Source organism: Hyaena hyaena, unplaced genomic scaffold (assembly GCF_003009895.1).
Source record: "Hyaena hyaena isolate Hyena2069 unplaced genomic scaffold, ASM300989v1 scaffold_451, whole genome shotgun sequence".
In the NCBI taxonomy this organism is placed as follows: domain Eukaryota; kingdom Metazoa; phylum Chordata; class Mammalia; order Carnivora; family Hyaenidae; genus Hyaena; species Hyaena hyaena.
The window spans coordinates 976,266-1,000,566 of NW_024081080.1; the positions used below are offsets into that span (position 1 = coordinate 976,266).

The following is a 24,301-nucleotide window of genomic DNA, read 5'->3' on the forward strand; positions in this document are numbered from 1 at the left end:
TTCAAAGGCACTTCATATAGTATATTCAAACGCAAGATTAACAAAGCCTTTAGCTCCTTTACCCATAAGCCAAGTTGTATGTAAGAACCACCCCAAGACAAAAACCTCATCCAGAAAACATGAGAGTGCAGGCAGAATATACCTTTCCCTGCTCTCAAGGTAGTGGGTAATCTCATTCACAACAATCTTTTCCACTTAACAGAGATGCTACAACATGGTGACTGAAACACAACATTTTATGACTCAGCTTGCTAACCTGAGTTAATGTTAACTGATTTCTACACTTTACCAGGTCAACTGAAAGTCTAGATTCAAATGTTCTTCACAATAGTCACTCCGACAGGATCACAAATCCACTGGCACTCTTTATTGGGGTATCAACTGAATCTTTCGGGTAAAGTTTCTGTGGAAGGAACCCAGAAAATGGGACTTAGAGAAAGACTCTTCCTGTTAATGTGGTCATCTGCGGCCATTTTTCAGTAACTGATAATTCCAGAGTAAAATATTACAGAACAGAGTAAGAAATCCAAAATCCAAAGTGTGTGTGTGTGTGTGTGTGTGTGAAATAAAAGATTAAAAGTGGGACTTCAAAATAGTAGGGAAATGTTGTTTTATTTATATGTAATAAACGGTACTGAGGTAATTCATTAAACATTTGGAGCAAAAATAAGGTACTACCCTACCTTACATCATAAATAAACTCTAGGCAGGTTAAGGTTTTAAATACAAAAACAAAAACATTAAATAACTAGAAGAAAACAAAGGTGACTATTTATTTGCTGTCAAGATAGGGAAGGCCCTTTTAACCTATAGGTAGATGCTAAATGCACAAAAGAAAACAGTGATAGGCTTGACTACATGAAAACATAAAATATCTGCACATCGAACTAAAAAGGAAAACTACAAACTGGGAAAAATCTTTGTAATATACATGGAAAAGAATTAATATTCTAACTACATTTAAGCTTTTACACATCCATAAGTTCTGAGGGGGTGCCTGGGTAGCTCACTCAGTTAAGTGTCCAACTTCGGCTCAGGTCATGATCTCATGGTTCATAGGCTCAAGCCCTGCATCTGGCTCTGCGCTGACAGCTCAGAGCCTGGAGCCTGCTTCGGATTCTGTATCTCCCTCTCTCTCTGCTCCTCCCAACTTGTGCTCTATCTCTCTCTCTTTCTCAAAAACAAATAAAACATTAAAAAGAATTTTAAACAAGTACTGAACACACCTCAACAAGGAAATGGGAAAAGGTATGAACAAGCAATTCACAATACAAAAAATGACCAATAAACACACACATGCGCGCGCGCGCGCGCACACACACACACACACACACACACACACACAGAGTCAATTCTATTATTAAAAAAAGAAATAGGGTGGCCTGGGTGGTTCAGTCGGTCAAGCATCCAACTTCGGCTCAGGTCATGATCTCAAGGTTCGAAAGTTTGAGCTCTGCATCCGCCTCTGTGCTAACAGATCAGAGCCTAGAGCCTGCTTCAGATTCTCTGTCTCACGCTCTCTCTGCCTCTCCCCCATCCATGTGCTCTCTCTCTTTCCCTCCCCCCCTCAAAAAGAAACATTTAAAAAAAGAATATAAAACTGCACTATATATTATAAAAAGTTAAAATTAAAATGAGTTAAATAACATTCTTTACCTATCAAATGTGCAGATAATTAAAATAATATTGTATGTCAGCAAGATTTCAAACTATACACTCTTTATACTGTTGGTGAAGGTGGAGCCCAATTTGGCAAAAAGTCTTTATTTTTTTTTAAGAGAGAGGAAGGGAGCTCAAGTGGGGGAGAGGAACAGAGGGAGAGGGAGAGGGGGCGAGGGAGAGGGAGTCGGAGTTGGGGGAGAGATGGAGGGAGGGGGGAGAGAGACGGAGAGAGGGGGAGAAGGAGAGAGAGAGAGAGAGAGAGAGAGAGAGAGAGAATCTCAAGGAGACTCCATGCTCAGTGCGGAGTCCAACGTGGGGCTCAATCCCACACCATGGGATCATGACCAGAGCCAAAACCAGGAGTCGGACGCCTCAACCGACTGAGCCACTCAGGCACCCCTATATCAAAAGTCATAAACATGTTCATACCCTTTGGACCAATAATTCCTCACAAAGGAATTCATTCTGAAAAAGCAATACCAGATTCACAAAAAGTCTCATACAAGGACACCCATCAGTGCTATTTATAAGATAAAAATTGGCAACAACTAATGTCCACCAAAGGGAATGGTTACAGGAATTATGGCACATACATGATAAAATATTATTTAACTATTAAAAACCATTTTAGTAAGGTATTCATGACATACACTGCGTTTAAAGAAAGGATACAAAACTGTATAAATACAAAGATTCCAGCCTTGCAAGAGATACATACATAGTATGTGATATATAAAAGTTTGGAGGAAAATAAGACCCAACATATAGTCACAAATATACAAACACAAACCGGTTATTTCTGGAGGTAGTTTTACAGGTGATTTGAATTTTTTTTACTTTGTATTTTTCTATTTTTTCCAATTTCCTATAAATCTGAATGTAATACTTTTTAAAAAACTTTTTTAATGTTTGTTTATTTTTGAGAGAGAGAGATGCAGAGACAGAGCATGCGTTGGGGGAGGGGCAGAGAGAGAGGGAGACAGAATTCAAAGCAGGGTCCAGGCTCTGAGCTGTCACCACAGAGCCCAATGCAGGGCTCGAACTCATGAACAGCAAGATCATGATGTGAGCTGAAGTCGGAAGCTTAATCGAATGAGCCACCCAGCTCCCCAAAATGCAATACTTCTATATCCAGGAAAAAACAAATATAGTTTGAGGAGGGTGAGGAGGGTGAGGAGGCAGACTGAATAGGACAGGCCCAAGGACAAAGCCAGGATGCACAAATGCATTAGAAACTCCCCTTCACACTGCTCCTGGCTCATTCATCATTTTCCTCTGGAATTGACCATTCAACCAGCTACATACAAATCCCCTTAGACATATTATCACCTCACCATCTTATTCAAAAATGGACAAAAGAAGCATCGCCAACTCCTTGCCAAAATCTAGATATACCACATCTTCTCTATTTCCCTGATCTACCAGTCCAGTAACCCTGTCCCATCAAGGCAATCTGGCCTGTCTGACATGACTTGTTTGAACCTTGGTAAACCAATACCAGTTCGTGTGCTTACTATTTCTTTTTCCGAGTGTTTACAAAATAATTCTTGATGATCTAGTCTGTAATTTAACTCAAGATTTGCAACATTCTTCCTCCTTTTTGAAAATCTGAAGAACATGTATGTAAACCGGACCTTTAACATATTTAAATATATTATATTACTTAAATAAAATATATTCATATAAAATATATTGATTTTCTTCTTTTGGTCTATTCTAATTTTTATCATTAATTTCATCAAGTGGAAAAACTCCCAAATCTCTAGAGCTCTTGCTTTTTTTTAAGACATCTAAATCTGATGAAAACTAAACAAAGGTCTCTTTCAAGAGGATAAAATCCTCATTACAGAAAAGAAGAGGGGAAGACAAGACCCTTATTAAAGCAAGACTGTTATTAGCTCAGGACTCTGTGATTCAATAACAGTCTAGGTACAAACAGAACTGTAAATTGAATTTTCAACTCAACTCCATTTATCTAACACAAAATCTGAGTTAGAAGAAACATTAGAGATCATTTTGCACTGTCCCCTCATTTTACAGATCAGAAAATTGAGGCCCAAAGAGGTTGATCAGCATAAGATCATTCAGCTAATGTAAAGTCAGAACTAGAACCCAGGCCCCTGGTTCTCCTCCTTCAAGATGATTCCCATAGGATTTAATGTGTGTGTGTGTGTGTGTGTGTGTGTGTGTGTGTGTGTGTGACATATATAGCATATAAATATATACTAGCATATATATGCACACATAATAATATATTTATATATGTACATGTATACATATATTCTTATCGTAAGGGAGCAAAAACTGTATTTTTTAATTTCAGTGACAATGACAGGCCCAAGTTATTCTACTTCTCCTACTTCTCTAAAACAATGAAACAATTTCCCTATTATAGAATATAATAAGGCTAAAGCTGTAAAGAAATCAACAGTGTAAGTAACGGTCAAGATTTCAACAAGCAGAATACCCAACTAGCTCAGTCAGTGATTCTTGATCTCAGGGTTATGGGTTCAAGCCAAATGCTGGGTACAGAGATTACTTAAAAATAAAATCTTTTAAAAAAGATTTCAACAAGCAATACACTGAATTAAAAGGAAATCTTTAATTTAAAAAATTTTAAGTTTATTTATTTTTGAGAGAGAGAGACAGAGGATGGGTGGACAGAGAGAAAGGGAGACACAGAATCCAAAGCAGGCTCCAGGCTCTGCACTGTCAGCACAGAGCACGACGCGGGGCTTGAACCCACGAGCCACGAGATCATGAACTGAGCCGAAGTCAGACGCTTAACCAACTGAGCCACCCAGGCGCCCCAGAAATCTTTAACTTTTTAAATGTTTATTTATTTTTGAGAGAGAGATAGAAAGTGAATGGGGGAGGGGCAGAGAGAGAGAGAGAGGGAGACCTGGAATCCGAAGCAGGCTCCAGGCTCTAAGCTATCAGCACAGAGCCCGAGGAGGGGCTCCAACCCATGAACCATGAGGTCATGACCTGTGCCAAATTCCAGTGCTTAACTGACTGAGCCACTCAGGCGCCCCTAAAGGGAAACCTTAAAAAGCTATAACTAAACAAGAAAGAACCCATTCTCATTACTATATATTATTACAATCATTCTAAAGTATCAGCAAAACTGATGTTTCATAAGATTTTGTCTCAAACTATCTAACAAGGCCAAGAAAGCATGCATCTAGCTAAGTGCAGAGTTCTTTGCCACTCTAGCTACCATGTCCCTGGGCTACATGGAAGATAGAAAATCCCAGCACAAACACACATATCTGTATATAAAGTTCAGCCCAGGAGGCAAAACTGGAAAGAAAGCTAACTTTTTTTTTTCCTCTTCTAAGTTTACATACAGGGTAGGCCTAAAAGGGTGCAGCCACTTTGGGAAAAAGTTTGGCAGTTCCTCCAAAATGTTAAATGTTAAGTTACCTTATGACCCAGCAATTCCATTCTTAGACCACACAAAAATTTGCCCATGGAAGTTCATGGCAGTATTCATAATAGTCAAAAGGCAGAAACTGATCCATCAACTGATAAATACATAAACAAAATGTGACAAAGCCACAGGATGGAATATTATTCATCCATGAAAAGGGATGAAGTACTGACACATGCTACAACACAGATGAACCTTGAACACATTATGCTAAATGAAAGAAGCCAGACACAAAAGACCACAAGTGGTATGACTTCATTTATATGAACCAGCCAGAAAAGGTAACTTTATAGAAACAGAAAGTAGAATAGTGGTTGCCTAGGGTTAGGGGAGGGGAGAAGTTGGAGGAAATGGGGAGTGACTGCAAATGGGACAGGGCTCCTTTTTGGGGTGAGGAAAATGTTCTAAACGTGATTGTGGTGGCAGGTGCACCCCTCTGAACATTCTAAAAAACACTGAACTGTATGCTTTAACTGGGTGAATTGTAGGGATGTGAATAAGCTATTTTGTTTTTTAGGTAGGCCCTATCAGTTTATCAGGTCAGCATTCCTAGCTAAAATTATCTATGTCCAAGCCTTCTAGCCCCTCCAGCACACAATGATAAAAGTGAAACTTGGTCCCTTATCCTGGTTGCCTCTAATCACCTGAATAATAACAATAGTTGGCCTGCTCTGGTCTTGTCAATTTGGAAACAGGATAAGAACCAAATCAGGGGCTCAAGCAAAAGCAAAAATGAATGGCAAACAATAAGCACACGAAAAGATGCTCTGTGTCACCAGCCCCTGGGAAATGCAAACGAAACCCCCAAGATATTAACTTCATACCCACCAGGATGGCTAGAATCAAAAAGACTGCCACTAACAAGTGTTGGTGAGGATGTGGAGACAGTGGGATCCTCACTCTGCTAGTGGGAATGTGAGGTGGGGTAGCTGCTATGGAAAACAGCCCAGCCATTCCTCAAAAGGCTAAACATAGAGTGGCCGTATAATCCAGTAAGTATACATACCCTAAAGAAATGAAAACACATGTCCCTGCAAAAAGTTGCACACGGATACTCGTAAAGCATTATTCAGAATAGCCCCAAAGTGGAAACAACCCAGTTATGTCAGCTGATGAGGGGATAAACAAAATGTGTTGTATGCATATCACAGAGTATTATTCAGCCATAAACAGAAATAAAGTACTGATACATACTACAACGTGGATGAAACTTGAAAACACCGTTTTAAATGAAAGTAGCCAGTCATAAAAGACCATATATTATGTGAATCCATTTATATGAAATGTCCAGAATAGGCAAATCCATAGAGATGGGAAGTAGATTAGCGGTTGCCTAGTACTAGGGGGGATGCAGAGGTTGGGTGGGGAGGGACACGGCTACAGGTAAAGGGTATAGTTTTCCTTCTGGATTGGTGAAACTGTTCCAAAAGTGACTGTGGTGATGGCTGCAGAACTCTGAATATTCCAAACACTATTGGCTGAGTGAACAATAAGGTTGAATGACAAATACGACTCCATTTCACTTGAAGAAATAAATGCCTACTTCCTAAATTAATATTCTTAAGCCTGCACACATTTGCTATCATAGTCAAAGCAAACCAGCTCCCACCTTTTTGTTCCTCCTGGGTTCCCCCACAATACCATTCTGTAGTAGACTTCCTAAGTCCACTTTCCTTTTTTAGGAGCCCGTAGGTCTCCCTCAGGCTTCCAGCGGCGGCTCGACTCCCCAGTTACTTCCTCCTTTGGTGCAGGAGTTCGGGGCCAACAGGACTAAAAAGCTGACATTTGCTAGCTGGTTTTACTCCATTTGTCAACTGCTTCTCGGAGAGAAGAGTCTCAGAGCTGTACCTTTTGCTGTGTCCAGATGTATCTGGGTAGGAAGAGCCCAGGGGGCTCACAGCTTCTCTGCTGTGGTGGGAGGTAGCTGTGGCCTAGAGGCTAATGCCCTGGACCTGATGTTCTCAGGAAATCTGACTTGGAACTTTGATTCTGCCCTTTACTGGCTATGTGACTTCGAGTAAGTCACTCAACTTCTCTGACCCTCATCTTCCTCATCTGTACAATGGGGATGATACCACTTATCCTGCAGGGATATCCTGAAGATTGATACTTACAAAGCCATCTGGAACACAGACATATTCACTACTTCAGTACCACAAACGATGGGACAGGCTGTAGACTAGGCGGTGGGAACACAAAAGTGAATACAAACAAAAGAAGCTGCCTTTAAATTGTTCGGTGCAGAAATGCTGTTAACAGGACTTCATTTTCTGCCTTCCCTACATTAGCCTTCTTTTGGGAGCAGAAGAAGTTTCAAAAGTTTAATTCTTTGCCTTGATAAAACTTTCACCTCTGGGCTCTCAAGGGAGATCATGCTGATGGGCAGCAGCTATGTTTACATCTTTCATTCTCAAACAGGGGGAGATGGGATGGTTACTTAAATGTTATAGGGAAAACACCCCTTTTGTGCCTTCAAGTTATCATCATCACTAATCATTAACTCTTTCAGGCCTTACCTGAAGGTCAGTGTGCTTACTCAGCACTTTAAAGTAAGTATGGAAAACTCATTCTCTCTCACTCCCTTACCCCCAGCCTGCCGGGATCTACATGCCAGATGGAAAGACTGGTCACAAAAGACCGGTTCCCAGTTTAGCTACCTTAGTGACCAACTTCTGGCTCACCTCCTGATTTGGGGCTCCGATTTGCTCTAAAAACAAAAGGGCTTTCAGCTTATAAACAGAGGCTGACATAAAGTAACCGGGGGGGGGGGAATGTAGGAGATAGTTTCTAAATTAAAATGTTATTACATGAAGCCCATCCTTCCCTTGGTGGAGAAATTTCACAAACCACAGAAAAATATTTTTCATTTTAGAATAGATTGGGAGAGAGCCTCTGCCAAGAGGCAGTTGTCTAAATTTTCAATTTGAATTTTAAGCAGGATTATACGTGCCCAAGAACTCATGCTATTTTTAGCTAATAGGTAGGATTGCTGTGTCCACAACAGTTTGGAGCAATGAAGAGTGAAACTATTAAACAGCATCTCTCACTGTGGTAGCTTAGCATCTAGCACTTCTATTTCTATTTTAATATTTTCTAAAGCTTCATCATAAAAATACACGTAAAGCACCCACGCTAGGGACAATATGGAGTTCAAACATATACACGTGGTTTCATATCTTCATTATGGGTTTAACCCACACTGAACAAACCAGATACATGAAAGAATCTCAAGGTTAAAGCATTCCCATCAAGCTGCCATCCAGCCCCTGAGTGCGCAGGGGAGATACACTAGGAAGCCACTGTCCTACACTTACCACCCTTTCAATGCTTAAACCCTCTCTATGTTTTAAAAGGAGAGGGATAATGAACATGTTCTAAAACACACTGAAAGCTATTGAATTGCATACCTAAATGGATGCACTGTATGGTATATGAATTATATCTCACTTAAGCCATTAAAAAAAGAAAAATTATTCTGACTCTGATTGTTCCAATTAGTCAAAGCTATTTTTTAATGTTTTACTCAGTTTTCAAAGAGTGCAAGCAGGGGAGGGGCAGAGACAGGGGGATCCCAGGTGGACTCTGCACTGACAATCACCAGCCGAGTGTGGGGCTTGAGCTCATGAACTGTAAGATCATGACCTGAGCCAAGGCCGGACGCTCACCTGACTGAGCCACCAAGGTGCCCAAGCAAAGCTATTGTTTAAGCTCTCGTGCTAAACGTATCTAGCTAAAGGCTGCACTGGCTTAGCAATGGAGCTCAGTGGCCACTATGGAGCTCACTCTAATCTACTCCTGCCCATATCTTTCTTTCCCTAGTCTCTCTTCTTTATTCCCCCAGTTCCTTTCCTGTTGTTCCTCCACTCCAGCTAGGTCTCTCAGGTATTCCCAGGCACAGTTTGTCCTAACTGGTGGACCTCTGAATTAAACCGACTGCTGACCATGCAGTTACACCCTTCCCCCCTTCCCCCCTTCCCCCCTTTCCCCCTTCCCCCCCCCCCCGCAACATTCCCTTCATGACCTTAGGCAAGTCATGTCCTTGCTCTCCAGTTCCAGTTTGCACAAAGATGGGTTGGACTACTATGCAAACCTTTCTGGCTCCCACATTCTATGTGAACATAATACAAATAATGAACACCTACTTGGTCCATAACATGCAAAGTCTTTGCCGTTTTAACCAACAGACATATGTTTGGTTTATTCATTTTGAAAATGGCCATGTGATACAATTTCCCAAAGAACAGTACCTAATACGTTCATGAAACAATCAACATGGAGTCTTTATTTTTTAAAGCTATCACTTTATCAAAGAAAATTCGGAGCCCAATGCGGAATGTTTCATAGTCCTTCTGGACCTGTATCTAAGGGCCCATTTTTGAACAGAAGGACAACACAGGAAGCTTTTAAATGTTGGGCCCCTGCTGGATTTACCAAACCAAAGAAAGAAATAAGGCTGCGGCAGCAGAGCCTTACCAACAATGGTTCAACTAACTCTTAAGAAAGGTTTTGCTTTAGCAAGTGGTGGAGAGACCTAACATAAGACAGCACCTCAACATACATTATAAACTCTCAGAAATATGCTCAGAAGGCAATAAACAGTGGCAGGAATGAATCCTTTTACCATGGACAACTTGCAGCTTTTTATGCAAACCAGTTACATCCTCCCAACGAAACTCATAGAAATATGCAGTCACCAGTTTCCAACACACTACCACCAGACAAATTCACAGTACTGTTTCCATGTGCCCAACATCACAGAGCAAAACCGAAAGAAATTCATCAATTTCTCCTACACACACACACACACACACACACACACGAGAAACCATTTTCTTTGCAGAACCTACGGTTATCTAAGGTATGGGCATTAAGTGATAAATATTGGTTGCTAATAAAACTCAAGATGGATAGCTCTCCACTGAGAAGCAAAGAGCACACGGATAAATTTAAAAAAAAAAAAAAAAAAACACACCACAATAACCCTAAGGTGTGTTTCTTGTCATTAAGCGACCACCAAACATGGAGAGAAATGACTCAAAGTGTCCATTTGCATCCCTCTTTCCCATTACCTCAGACTTACAAGTTCTCCTGTTAGCTACCTCCCACATTTCTGTCCCCACCAAAAAGGCCTAGAGCAGAAGGTGGCAGGCCCCTCTCTTCTTCCCCTTCGGGCCCTGGGCTGGAGGCACTGAACCAGAGAGGGGGGCGGGGGAGGGAGGAAAGGACAAAGGTAAGTGCTTTCGATCCCTTACAGCCTGGCGCCTGGGCTCGCGGCCTCTCCCCTTCTTATCACGGAACCGAAGCACCTGCCCGCGAGAGGTCCCTTCCTCCACCTCAGTAACCGGCCCACGGGGCCTAGGTGTCTAAGGAACCCAGGCGCTGCAGCCCTAAGGGACAAAGGCCGGACTTACGAAGAGGAGGGGGAGGCGAAAGAAGTCGGGAGCAGGATGAAGACCTTGCAAACAAAAGCGTAGGTGGGGGTGGGGTCCTGGGGATACCAAGCCAATCTCGGGTGTTCCCAGAGGTAGCCAGGTTTGGCGGATTAATGCGCGTGGGGGAGGGGGACAGAAAATTCCTCTGAGGGAAGGGGATTAAGGAGCTGTGGGGACGCAGCGGCCGGCAGGAAAGGAGGCCGAGGGGAGGGCAGAGGTCCTGGGGCGAAAAGGGGCACAGTTCGTGAGTGAGGAGAGGTGATGGCCAAGAGGTGAAGGCCAGACAGGGCCCAGTGGCGGGAGAGAGGGTGCTCAGCCCCGGGCGGCGCTCCCCTGGGGCCGAGAGGGGGGCGCTCGGAGCGGGGGGCTCCAGAGCTGCGCGCCACACGGAGCTGCGAGCGTGCGGCGAAGGGATTCCGGGAAGAGCGCAGAGTTGGGGGCGCAGTGTTGGAAAAGAAAGAGTTTGAGAACAGAACCGTAGAGAGGCTAGGGGGGACTTCGAGGGGCCCTGGCCCTCGTCCGCCCCACCTCACCTGGCGCTGGGTCGGAGTCCAGGTCTAGTGCTGAGAACGCGCCAGCTCCGGCCAGCCCCTCCGTCCCGCGCGCGAGACCACGGACACAAAGCGGGGCGCGCGGGAGGAGGGGAGGAGGAGAGGGAGGAGGAGGGGGAGGGGTGGGGAGGGGAGGGAGGAGGAGGAGACGCCTGAGGCGCAGAGTGGGGGGAAAGGAGGGGCGCCTGCCGCCCTCCGCCTGGGTCACGGGGCGGAGCGTGCGACTGGAGGCCGCGCTCGGCCCGCCAATGGCCAGCCTGCCGGCCTGCTGACTAGGGCGCGCCATCCCGCAGCTCACCTCGGCACCTGGGCCTTGGCTGGCCTCAGCCAATCAAGTGTCTTCATTTGCATACCCGGCCCCGCCCTTTCGCCCCAGCCAGGGGCCCGCTCCCGGAGAACACAAAGGAGGCCCCCGTAGGGGGGAGGGGGTCCACTCCCGACTCCCTGCCCAGACGGCCTTAGCATCACCTTTACAGTGCGTTTATGGGTCCTTCACAGTCACCCGGATGACAGGAAGGAAGTGGGGGGCTTAGGGGTTTGGACCAAGATCTCTTAACAGGTCAGATCTCTTCTCCCTGAGGTCCTTCTAACCAAGAGCCACTCCTCTCCTGGGCCACAGTTTCGTCTCTGCGCCTCGGAGCCCTGCGCCTCCGCCCCTCGCCCCCTCCCCTGTTTCCAGTCGCCCCTGTCTCTGTGCTTCCTTCCGTGGGCTGCTGCCCACTACTGGCCCTGTGCTGCACTGCAGCCCTGACCAGCAGGCTCTGAGCACTGCTTGGATGGATGTTCCCAAGCTGCCCAAAGTTACCCCTCCCCACGCCCCGTCCAGAAGGAAAACGAGAGAGGAAGAGGTTAATGCACTAAGGTGGAAGGGACCTGATCAAGTGGCTTGGATACCTATGATGGCGAAAAGGCAACAGCCAAGTCGGAACTCCCCAAATCATCTCGTGCAACCTTCCTTCTCCTACCTTCAGGTCTGTACTGGGCCACAATGGTGACTGACTGGCCAGCCCGTTTCAGAGCAGCTGCAGCCTGCTCGTGAGTTGCATTCCTCAGGTTCACGCCATTCACCTGTCCAAAGAGAGGAGCTATGAGCCGCCCCAAGAGCAAGAAAGGCAGTCCTCGGGGCGCCTGGGTGGCTTAGTCGGTTAAGCGTCCGACTTTCACTTAGGTCATGATCTCGCGGTTCGTGGGTTCGAGCCCCGCGTCGGGCTCTGTGCTGACTGCCAGCTCAGAGCCTGGAGCCTGTTTCAGTCTGTGACTCCCTCTCTGTCTGACCCTCCCCTGCTCACGCTGTCTCTCTCTCTCTTTCCTATAAATAAATAAAAAAAAAAAAACATTAAAAAAAAAAAAAAAGAAAGGCAGTCCTCTGTCATAGCAGTCAGGAGAGGGAGCTCATCCCTAAGCCTAATCAGATGTCTTTCTCAATTTCCCATCCTTGCCCCTAAGACGGAACCTAAAGAATATGACGTCTCCAGTGTAATAAGTATCTTTGTGTGGGTCAAGTGCCAACCAGGGTTAAGATCCAATACACACTCATTTTCTTCTCAAGGCTAAGGACTCAGTCTCTGTCTCTCCCTAAGGTCATCTATAAAGAGAATATAAGTGTTCTCCAGCTCAGCCTCCCCCCCCCCCAACAAGAAGTGTTCCTTGGAGAAAGCAAGATCTCCCCTCCTCCTTTCTTGATTGGCACAGCTCCCCTCCTCCCACCTCTCCTTTGTCTCCTCACCGATAAGATCCGGTCTCCCCTGCGCAGCTCCCCACTCAGGTCAGCTGGGCCTCCTGCCAGGATGAAGGAGACAAAAATGCCTTCTCCATCCTCTCCTCCTACGATGTTGAAGCCCAGGCCTGTGGAGCCCTTGTGCAGGATAATCTTGCGGGGCTCTCTGGTGGGAAAGAAGTAGAAGGGTCAGGACAAGGTGGATATAAACTGTCGTCCCTGTCAGAGCCAGCCTAGGGCAAGGCCCATATCACTGCAGAATGACTTAGGTCCCTATGTAATGTAGCCTGTTGCTTCCTTCCTCTTCTGAAACCTGCTTGGCTGCTGTTTTCTGCCAGGTGCCAAGTTTCAGTTCCTCTTCCCTCCCTTCTTCCTGAGGGCTTGGAGTCAGCTTCCCTGTGGACAGTCCCCTACTCTCTCAGTTCAACACACCCCTACCCTGTCTAGAGACCATCGTCGTCTCAGAGCCCATTTACTGGTCTTCTTTCTCCCCAGAGTCTCCTATCCCACCACCGGTGTGATGGACCTGGGTCGCATGACAAGGGGAATCAGTTAGGGGCAATGGAATCACCGGGGGGTTGACTGCACTCACCATCCACAAAATGTGCATACTTACTTTACACATGCACCTCCACAGTCTCAAAATTCCACCCACCCACTGTGACCCCTTCCACCTTCCCCGACGACAGATTTGGTCACCAGCTACCACTATGTGCCCTTGCCAGGTGATGTGGGAGACAGATAAAGAAATCCCAGGTCCCTGGAAGGAGCTTAAGAGCCTAACTTAAGAGAATTAACACAGGAGAACTCCAACTGCAACTAACCATGTCTAAGGAATCCCTGTGGAAGTGGTCAGTGTCATCAGGTGAGAGTTAACAGCCGCTCCTGTATAGCCATACAACCCGACTCCCGGCACGCTTTCCTGGCCCACCGCCTTCACTTTAAGCATCTTTCATCAGAGGAGCCCCAGGTCCAAGACTCTTCCTTTGTTGCCTCCAGTCTTGGGTGCGAGGCTCCCTCCCTGACTCCCGGATGCTCGGCTCAAATCCCTCCTCTCCGCCTACCTGGCATCCCCTCCAGGCCGCAGGGAGCGGAGCGGCCAGGCCCACCGCTGCGAAGCCCTCCTCCAGGCCGAGGCCGAGGCCGGGCCCAAGCCCAGCGCCAAGCCGGAGCCTGAGAACTTGCGTGCCCTCTCCATGGCTCCTCCGGCTCTCCCCCCCCCACCCCCCCACCCCCCGGCCGCCTACCCTTCCGGCTCCACTGCAGCCAGCCCAGCAGCCTACCAGGCCCCACCCCGCGGCGCCCTTGTCCCCCGGAACCCCGGCCGGCCCGACCAGTTCCACGGCCGCCGCCACCACCAGAGTGGGGCGGGGCGGTTCCCTGGGGGGCCCCCCGGGCCCGCCAGCCTCCCGGCCTCCCAGCGTCCCGCCAACCCCACCGGCTGAACTGCTTTTTTCTCTAATTTAGAATGACTGCAGCAGAGGGGGTAGCAACTGTCTCGGGGAAGGAAACCCCCGCAGCCTCCACCCCCTCAGCGCCTTAAGCGCTCCACCCTACCCTTTCTCTGTACTTTCGGATCGGGGCCACACACTTGGCACTCCCCCTGATGGTGGAACTTGTCCCTGCAGCTACCTCCGTCCCTCCCTAGGGCCCTAAGAGCCGAGAGAGGGCCTCAGACCCCAAAGACAACTGATGAGGGCCTTCTCCTCTTCTTTGCCATCCTACAAGGGGAGACCGGCGGCTAGCCAGAAACGGAGGCCTACTCTCCTCATCCCTAGGTAGGATGGCGCTGTGGGAGTCTTACCTGGTGAAGTCCTCCTCAGCCAGCATGTGCCTAGGGATCGGTGAGTAGCGAGCGGGGGGACCCTGAGGAGGAGCAGGGTAGCTGACCTTGCTCTCCACAGCCCCAAGGTAACCCAGGCTGGAATTATGGCTTATGTGGTTATCAGCCAAGGCAGTAAAAGCTGGAATCAAGAAAAGGAGAGACAAGTTCAGAGACCATTTCATGTGGGTCCCTACCCCACCACCCCACCAAGGACTGTGCCCCACACCCTACCTCAGCCGCAAAAGCCACCAAGGGATGCTGACTCCTCAAGGCCTCTCCTCCCCTCTCCCCACCCCACCCCCACCCCCGGGTTCCTCCTCCACAGTCCCTTTCTGAATCCTAGGCTCACTCCTGTGAGTCTTAGAAAGAGCTAAAGTCAAGCAGTCTACAAAGAAAGGCATGACTAGAGGTGTGACTAATAATAATCCCTCACATCTCTATAGCCTAATACGGTTTTCCAAGGGCTTTCTCGTCCATGATCTCATTTGATCCTTGCAGCAGTCCTATGAGGAAGGCAGCACATATATCATTAGCTCCTTTGTGCCAAAGAGGAAACTAAAGACAGGTGAAAGGGACTCGTCCAAGGGCACCCAGCTATAAGGGGCAGAGCTGGGATGTAGACTCTGTTCTCCTGAACACTAGTCCTCTGAGCGCTCTCTCTCTCTCTCTCTCTCTCTCTCTCTCTCTCAACAAGGGGGTTGGAATTCTTTCCCCTCCAGAAACCAGGGGGCAGGGGATTCAGGCCAGGGACGGGGCAGATGGGTACGTACTGCTGGCGTAGTCAGGGGGTGCATACATGTCGTTGAGATGGAGGCTGCCTGGCTTGGCCACCTTCAGATAGACCATATCAGACGTGTTCTTCAGTGAAGCCACCGCTTCCTCGTGCCTCACATCCTGCAAATTGGTGTTGTTCACCTAGAAGAGGAGAGGACTTAGCGCTGGCACTCAGGAGAAGGGAGGGCCTCTCCAGGTAACCCTGAAGGGTGCCCTTTCAGTGAAACCGGGCAGTGCTCTAGCAGGGGCCTAGTACAGCACTGTGAGAAGTGGAGAAGCATGACACAGAGCAGGTGAGGGAGTCCCAGCCATGAAAAGAACTGGGGCCTTGGTATCTGAGTACACACAACTCAGATGGTGCTCTTGAAATTCCCCATGATGCTAGTCCCTAAGTGAGGTTCAGGTGGAGGGAGAGGCTCCTAGAACCCCACGTCCCCACCCTACCATTTGGGCATCCCTGTGAAGGTTGTCTCACCGCCAGCAGCCGGTCCCCGATCTGTAGGCGTCCATCCTTCTGAGCAGCACCCCCCTCGATGATCTTGGTGATGTAGATGCTGTTGTCTCCCGGGATGTGCTGGTTGCCAATCCCCCCGGCAATGCTGAAACCCAGGCCTGGGTGGGGGCCCGAAGGGAGTGGGAGAAGGCCACAAGGAGAAGTTAGAGTGCTCAGTCCGTCCCGGACCCAACCCCCCACCACAGCCGGCTCCAGGCCCCACAGGAGCACCCCCCAGGGATCCCAGACACTAGGCTGCCACCCTGAGGTCCGTAAGGTGAATGAGATGTAAGGTCAAAGAAGAAGCCTGTGAGCTAGAACAGGGAGTCAGGCAAGGAATAAGGTTGTTCCCTTCCGTTTCCTGCAGAGCCAACCAGGGGCCTTTACCCAGAGCACAGGAACCCAGAGGGCCGCACCTTTGGGCCCTTTGAGCAGGTTGACCTCCATGATGGTCTCAGGTGGGGGCTGTCTCCTCCGCACCACCAACCGCACCACAGGGCCCGCCTCCTTCAGCGCCTCCACGGCCCGGCTGTGCACCACCTCCGACACGTCCACCTCATTCACCCGAAGCACACAGTCATTCACCCTGCGGGGGAAGCCCAAGAGGCATGACACCCTGCCGCCGCCCCTCCACCCCCTCTCCCATTCCTCCTTCCTTCCCCTCCCCTCCCCTGGCCCCTTTCAGCTCTAATGAAAAAGGGTCAGCCTGCCAGGCAGCCCTCTTCCCCTCATCTCCATCTTGCCCCTGCTCTCCCCAGCCTTGCCTCCAGGCCACCTCACCCCAGCCTCCCGTCCATGGCAGCCGCTCCACCAGGGATGATCTTGGTAATAAAGATGCCAGGGTCATCGGGGACATGGGGGTTGTCGATGCCACCTGCAATGCTGAAGCCCAGGCCGGAATTGCCCTGCAGAAGGGGGCAGAGGGGAGCACAGTCTGCTCACTCAGGGGGCATGAGGGAGGGCTCTTGCTTTCCTCACTTCCCCTCATATCCCCTTGATTTCCTCAGAGTGGGTTCTCCAGGCCTCAGAGGGAGCCATGGCAAGCCAGCACACATCTTCCCAGCCTGTGCTGACCATTCTAGCACAGAGGCCTCAGCGAAGCCTGAGCGAAGCCCCTCCCCACTTCCCCAGGCCTCAGAGAGCAAGGTCAATTAATATTTGTTAGTTGGTTGATTGATTGGCGCAGTATGCAGCCTCTGAGGGGTGCTCTTCCCCATCCTCTCAACGCAGGTCTCCCCATGAGTCTTCAGACCCAGGTTCAGGGCCCTTCCCTTTCCGGTTTGAACCCGCCCCTCGCCTTTCATCCTGACCCCCTGGCCGACTCACCCGCTCAAGTACTATCTCCTCATACTTGAACATGCCGTCGCTGCCATTCACCTAAGGGAGACACAGGCTCTGAGTGCTTCCTGCCCTCCCACCCATCTGCCCCTGGTCAACCTGCTCCTCCCCCACTCCCCAAAGAGCAGGAGCCCAAATTGACCCCAGAACACCTCTTGGCCACAGATGGGGACAGGCTAACCCTGAGGCCACACCCCTCCCTTGCTTCAAGCCATATCAGGCCAAACCCATTTAGCCCAGATCAATTGTCTGGGACTGAGCCAGCCAGCGGTGCACCCACTGGGAGGCTAGGCTCCAGGGCCTCCGAGTTCACTAGGAGGGGTGCAGGCCTGGCCTGAGGCCTGATGGCAGAAATGGAACATGGAGGGCAAACCATGCCACACCTCGCGTTCAGGGGGGCACCCAGTGGCCTCAATGGAGACCTAGTGCCCCTTCTGAATCATAGCTCTCCCTGACTCAGGGATCACAGGCTCCCACCATGTCAGAAGTGGTAGGACAGCAGACACCATCTTGTCCAACCTCCCTCATGTGACAGATAGTGACGCGGAGGCCCAGAGAGGATACAGGTTGTGCCTCAGGGCACACTGGCAGTTAGTGGCAGGGCAGGGGCTAGAACCTGCATCTCCAGGTGCCCTTGTGATTAGATCCAGTTGCCGACGCTACTGATGTTTTGGCCGCTCATCTCCTTCCCCAGCAGAACTCATGAGGAAAGGAAAGTTGCACCCTTCAGATTACCCCAGGAAACCTCGTTCTGTATCTCCTCTGTATGCCCAGGAACCCAATTCTTCAAATGGGCAGAAGGAGTCAAAGTCCGAAAATCCAGTTTCTACCAAGGGGCTTTTGATCCAGAACCCTTTGTGTTTCCCAGCAGAAAAAGCCAGGGTAGGGTCTGGTTGGGAGTCAGAGGCAAAGCCAGGGGCGGGAAAGGAGCAGCGTGCGCAAGATTCCCCGTGAGGGAGAGGCTGATAACCTACGGACGACTAGCAGCAGTGTCCATGACCTCCAGTATACTGTAGCCACGGGAGGAGAGGCAAGGGAAGGGGATGGAAACAAGGGTTGTTCTGACCAGCCCGCCTCCCAGACAAGACATACTTGGTGGCCATTGTCAAGTGCCAATGTGACCCTGGACAGACAAGTAGTACCTGCTCCCTAGCTCGCACTCTCATCCCCAAGAATGGAGGAACTCCCTTGCCTCTCCCCCTGGGTATCCCAGTACCCCTCCTCCATCTTTCTCTGGCCACGTTGCCCCTTTCCTGACCCCTGGTGTCATCCTCTGAAGGGAGCTGCAAACCTAGGGTGTGGGCTCCTTCGCATGCCCTGCTCTGCTCCCCCTCCATGCAGCTTTGGCTTGGAGAAACAGAAAAGGCCGGAGGAGGGCTGGCTAGTCACGCCTCCACCTTTTCAGGGCCTGACCCCAGGGCTTTATGCCCTGCAGCCCCGGGAGTTGGAGGGATTGGCTCCAGCTCCAGCCCCACTCTGGTCCCTGATCCCAGGAGGAAGAACCGATAGCTTTTCAGAGCCCTGAAACCAAAGCAGCTGCCCGAAGTAAGATGCAGCACACATAAGCACAAGGACACCCATGCAGCTCTTGTATGCATGTGGTGTACCATGTGTGCCCACATGTGATAAGCCATGCTTCCAACCCAGCTCCAGTGAGGCCCAGAGGCTCCCAGCTCCTGCTGGTCCAGCCTCCAGCCTCCTACTGCTCCGCTCAGGGACCCAGCCTCTGGGGCCAGGAGCCATCTAGGGATCAGCCCTGGCAAAGAAACCTTGACCAACTGGCCCAGCCTTGGGACTGAAACCTGTCTGCGAGCTGAGCAGGACAAGCATGAGAGAGTGCTTTGCTTGCAAGGGCAGGGCCCCGGGATACAGGGGAAGAGGAAAGAGGGGGACTCGCTCGAGAGGGCAAGGAGCCAAGGCAAGGGACACGGGAAGCAGTAAGTGTGGACAGACAGAAGGTCAGTACTGAGGACTCCTTTCCCCCCAGAAGTCCCCACCTTTGCTTCTGAGTGAGAGCACCTTCTATCCCCAGAGGAGGACAGAGGCGGCCAGAACGGTCACCAGCTTGGGGCAGTCAGCACCTGCCCTCAACAGCAAAGCCTCCTTCTCCTCTCTCCCTAACCTGGGGGCCACAGAGCCAAATAACCAGGCAGGCCCCCCGCTATGCATGCCAAGGACCTGGCTCTGCCGGCCCAGCCTCCATTTTGCTGCTTCTCCCACAGATGCTCCTTCCATTTTCTAAGCTGGCAGTTTAGACTGGGAGTGGAAGCCGGAGTTGTGCCCAGCACCCAGGGGTTCCCAAGCTGTGCCAAGTCAGGGCTCGGGGGCCAAGTTCTCTCACATCTGGAGGTACCCACGGGGGACGTGCCCGCTGGGGCCAGTCCTACACCAGGACAGCTGCCCCTTGCTTGGCTCCAGGCACCATGCCTGCTCTGGAGCAAAGGAGCTTGCTTCAGTCCCCCCACCCCCTCCCCTTGGGCCCCCCCAGCACACACACACTTCAGAGCTGCTTGGACAAAAGAGACGGTCCTTCTCATCAGCCTCTCAGCCTTGCTTGGGACGTGTCTCTTGCCTCCTCCCCCTCCCCTCCCTTGCCTGTCAAGCGCCTCTCACCAGGGACACCACACACACACACACACACACACACACACGCGCACGCACAGGCACACGCGTGCACACACTTGAGCCACATGCTCACACACACATACATGTAGCCACACACACAGGCAAACACAGCTATCCCTGCAGCCTCATCTACAGAGACACCTCCACATTCAGAGAGGCATCCCCACATGTCCATGTGCACATTCACACACAAAGGGACTGGGACGGAAAGGGACTCATGGCATTGAGGGATGAAGCTCGACGAGCCGGGCACATGGGCTCCTCTACATAGATTCACAGGAGCTCCATTGCCTTCCTCCACACACCTTAACATACATACACACATATGTCCCCCCTACGCAGAGCACCATACCCCCTCCTCCCCTCCTGTGGAGACACACACCACACACAGCCCCCGCAGAACCTCCCGCCCCCTGCCAGACACAGAGACGCTGCTAAACCCCCGCACTGAGACAAACCCAATTCCCCCACACAGGAAAATGTGCCCCTCCGCCATACCTTCACCTCCTGACACACACAGCTCCTCCCAACCCCCTCCAAATGGAGACCCCCCCAAACAGATACACACAGAGAGGCACACATTTCCAACCGCCTCTCTTGGCCCAGGTGAAATGCTAGGGTTGCAGGGTCCACTGGCTTGAAGCCTCCAGGAGCCCCTGCTGCAACCCCAGGCCTCTAGGCCCCCACTCCCAGCCCCCCCTGGGTTGCCCCGCCGTCTCCCCCCACACTGCCGGTCCATACCTGCTCATACCAGTCCCGGTTGGTACAGGTGCACTCGGGCCACCAGCTGGGGCCACTGCCGTTGAGTTTGGGGGTGCTCTTCCCCGGGACTGGCTTAGGGGGCACTGGCCCCACATCCCGGCCGGTGGGGATGAGCTTGGCCTTGGTGCGGGGCGTAGGGGTGGCCCCCGCCTGTGAGGGCAGGGTCTGCGAGCTGTAGCCCCCATAACCCGCGCTGGCCCCATTGCCCCCACCTGGCCCATAGGGGTCGGGCACCTGCCAGTCCCCATAGCCAGGAGGCTCGAGGCGCCGCAGGGCAGCCAGGCGGGTCACCTCGTAGCACTCGGGGCACTTACAGCAGTGCTGGTGCTTGTGCATGGCACTGCCCCCCGCCGCCCGGACCCCCCAGCCCACGCCGGTTTCCACACCGCCGCCGCCGCTGGGCTCCCGGGCACACTCACACTGCTCGGACCAGGAAGGGGGGGGCACCCGTGGGGGCGCTCGGGCGGAGCGGGGCCTGGGGCCGGGCGGGCGTCCCGGGGCTTCTGCCCCCACGCTGCCCCGCACCCACGGCTCCCCCTCCAGCACTGGCGGCTCCGTGTCGCCCGTCGTGGCTCCTGGGCCAAGGCCCAGCGGCAAAGAAGAAGCGGGAGCCTGGGCAGAGGCTGGGCGCTGAGAGGACCGCTCCTGCACTGGTCCCCAGGATGGATCTGAGTGGAGTCAAGAGCATCTCTCCCTGGCTCCCTTCTCAGTTGATTCCAGCCAATCAACGTGCAGAGTCAGGCAGCGGCAGCGGCAGCGGCAGGAATGCTAAACAGCGGCTCCTTAAAGGAACAGAGGCAGTGGCGCCCCCAGGCTCAGCCCCGGCTCCCCAGATATCTGGGGTACCGCCGACTCCAAGGCAGGGGCAGGGGCTTTGGGTCACGAGTGCGCTCAGCCTCCAATCTAGCGCCCCCATATCTCCAATTCCAGCCCATCCTTCACCCACTCCACCCCACCCCACTTCCAAGAGGGAGTTGCAGGAAGATGCTCAATGGGTCCCTGGGCTTGCTCGGAGCTGGGGCTCCCAGAAGTAAAGACTTGAAGCAGAGAACGGACCAAAGGGACGTCGGGGCAGGGCAAGGAAGGCGGTCCTCCTTAACAGGGGACCAAGGAAAAGGGCAGCATGTAAAGCTACTCTCCCACCAGTGCCTCCTCCTCAGGACTATTGTTCTCTCAACCTCTAGGCCTTGAAATGACCACAATACCACACTTGATCTGCTTCCATCACTAGTGAGGGGCTTCAGCCTAGAACAGAAGGAGAGGAAAGTTCTCAGCTCTTGTCCCTGGCCCACAGGCTCCTGTCTCCTTCACCCCTCTTCCTGCATGGTTATGACGGGAGAAAGAGCTTCAGGGTGCCAGGAGGAAAGAGTCCGGGGCAGAAAGAAAGGTAAGAAGAGACCTGAAGTGAGAGAAACCATTCCAGGGGGCCTGGAGAATAACTTGAGAACACTTGTCCAAGGACATCTTCTTAGCCTCTCCGGATCAGCCTATTAGGGGATGGAGGGAGAACGAGAACGACGTGCAGGGAAGACTGTCTTTTTGCTGTTCTTGTTTTGTCACTGGCTACCAATGATTGAGTCTTTACAAAGTCCTAGTGCTTCCCATGGACACAAAAACCTTACCAAGGTTGCTACTGTCATTATTTTAATTTTACCAATCAAGAAATTGGGGGTCAGAGATGTCAATACAGCTAATAGTGAGGTTCAGAGATGGTAACACAGCTGGAAGTGACGGAATCAGGATACAGATCTCGGCTATTTAATTCAAGAGCCCATGCTCTGAGCCACTCTCGTACAACAGGTCTATTCTAAGTTCTCCTGTAGAATGTAGACCTCAGTTCAATTCCACAAACAGTCATTGCACACCTACCCTATGGAAGACCTCGACCTCGGTGCTGTGGACACCGAAATTCATCCATATTTTAAAATTTGTAATATTTATTTTTGAGAGACAGAGACAGCGTGTGAGTGGGGCAAGGGCAGGGAGAGAGGGAGACACAGAATCCAAAACAGGCTCCAGGCTCTAGAGCCTGACATGGGGCTCAAACTCACGAACTGCGAGATCATGACCTGAGCCGAAGTCAGACGCTTAACTGACTGAGCCACCCAGGCGCCTCCAGAAATGAATTCTTAATCCAATGAACATTCATCGGACACTTGCTATGTGCAGACACTGTTCTGGCACTCGGGGATATAGCAGCAAACAGAATAAAACACAATAAATCCCTGCCCTTGGGGAACTTACCTTCTAGTGAGAGGATACAGGCAAAAACTAGCATAATAAATAAGAGAGTTACATAATATGCAAGGTGGTAATTGCTGTGGGGAAAAAGAGAAAGCCGATCATAGAAGAGGGTGTTGGGAATGCTAGGGGGAAGACACTGGGCTGTGATTCTCTTCCTTCAAGTTTTTTGTCTCTACATTTTCATATGAAAACTTTCGAACATGTAGAAAAATGGGAAGAATTTTACAGGGGAACAAACGCCCAATTGCAACCTGGATTCTTAGTTTTACTATGAATCTTTAACATTTTACTATGTATCTATCCTCCACATATTCTCTCCAATGTTTTAAAAATGAAAATCCACAAACATACAAAATGTTGAAAGAATAGCACAATGAGAGTCTATGTATCTTTCTCATAGACTCAACAACTAGCATTGTCTTACTGTATTTGCTCTATCGATCTATCATCTAGCTACATTGCTTGCTGAACCATTCAACTGCAAGTTACAGATTTCATTACACTTCGCCCCTAATACTTCAGCATATATCTTGTATTCTCCTACGTGACCACAATATTATTATGATAGCTAAGAAAATTAGCAATAATTTCCTACCATCTAATAGCATCTAATGTCTAGTCTATATTCAAATTCCCCCAAGCTTGCCTTTTATATTTTTAAAAATTTTTTATTTATTTCTGAGAGAGAAAGAGAGAGAGAGCGAGAGAGAGAGAGCGAGCATGAGCAGGGGAGGATCAGAGAGAGAGGGAGATACAGAATTCGAAATAGCCTCCAGGCTCTGAGCTAGCTATCAGCACAGAGCCCGAACCCACGAACCGTGAGATCATGACCTGAGCCGAAGTCGGACGCTTAACCGCCTGAGCCACCCAAGCGCCCTGCCTTTTATATTTTTAACATCAGAATCTAATCAAGCCTCCCACATTGCATTTGTGTCTTTAACCTCTTTTAATCTAGAATGGCCACATCTTTAAAAAAAATTTATTATTTTGAAATAATTACAGATTTACAAGGAAGTTGCATAGATAGTCCAGAGAAGGTCCATGTACCCTTCACCCAGCTTCCCTCAATGATTACACCTTACATAATTATAGTACAATATCAAAACTAGGAAAATGACATCAGGACAATGCGTGTATAGTTCTATGCCATTTTACCACATGTGGAGATTCCTGTAACAATCGCGATAACAAAGATACAGAATTATTTTGTCACCACAGAGATCAACCTGTCAACATTTTATCAGGCTGAGGGAAATTTAGAAACCTTACCTCCCTTTAAACACCTTTGCTGTGTCCCACTTATAGCATAGCATTGTATAGTTGTCTTAAGTATGTCTTCTACATATATTGAGCCCCACATCAGACAATGTTATATGGATTGCTTCCACTATCAAACATAATTCAGACAACTTAAGAGAAAGAAAGTCTATTGTGTGTACTTCCAT

At 50.0% G+C, this 24,301-nt stretch overlaps 1 protein-coding gene across 5 annotated transcripts in view; it reads right to left on the bottom strand.

Moving 5' to 3' along the window:
* Nucleotides 1-20,948, bottom strand: part of DLG3 (discs large MAGUK scaffold protein 3) — a 57,095-nt gene extending 36,147 nt beyond the window's left edge. For 3 of the 5 annotated variants that reach the window (XM_039253332.1, XM_039253331.1, XM_039253330.1), the window contains exons 1-9: nucleotides 20,592-20,948; nucleotides 17,214-17,264; nucleotides 16,668-16,792; nucleotides 16,304-16,473; nucleotides 15,870-16,006; nucleotides 15,391-15,535; nucleotides 14,600-14,759; nucleotides 12,805-12,961; nucleotides 12,044-12,146 (exon numbers count right to left, since the gene is read on the bottom strand). In XM_039253332.1, the coding sequence (XP_039109263.1) occupies nucleotides 12,044-12,146; nucleotides 12,805-12,961; nucleotides 14,600-14,759; nucleotides 15,391-15,535; nucleotides 15,870-16,006; nucleotides 16,304-16,473; nucleotides 16,668-16,792; nucleotides 17,214-17,264; nucleotides 20,592-20,948 (1,405 nt within the window). Of the gene's footprint in view, nucleotides 1-11,060; nucleotides 11,194-12,043; nucleotides 12,147-12,804; nucleotides 12,962-13,859; nucleotides 13,994-14,599; nucleotides 14,760-15,390; nucleotides 15,536-15,869; nucleotides 16,007-16,303; nucleotides 16,474-16,667; nucleotides 16,793-17,213; nucleotides 17,265-20,591 lie in introns of those variants that run through there. The other 2 variants (XM_039253334.1, XM_039253335.1) reach the window with 2 other exon arrangements.
* Nucleotides 20,949-24,301: the final 3,353 nt, after the last annotated feature.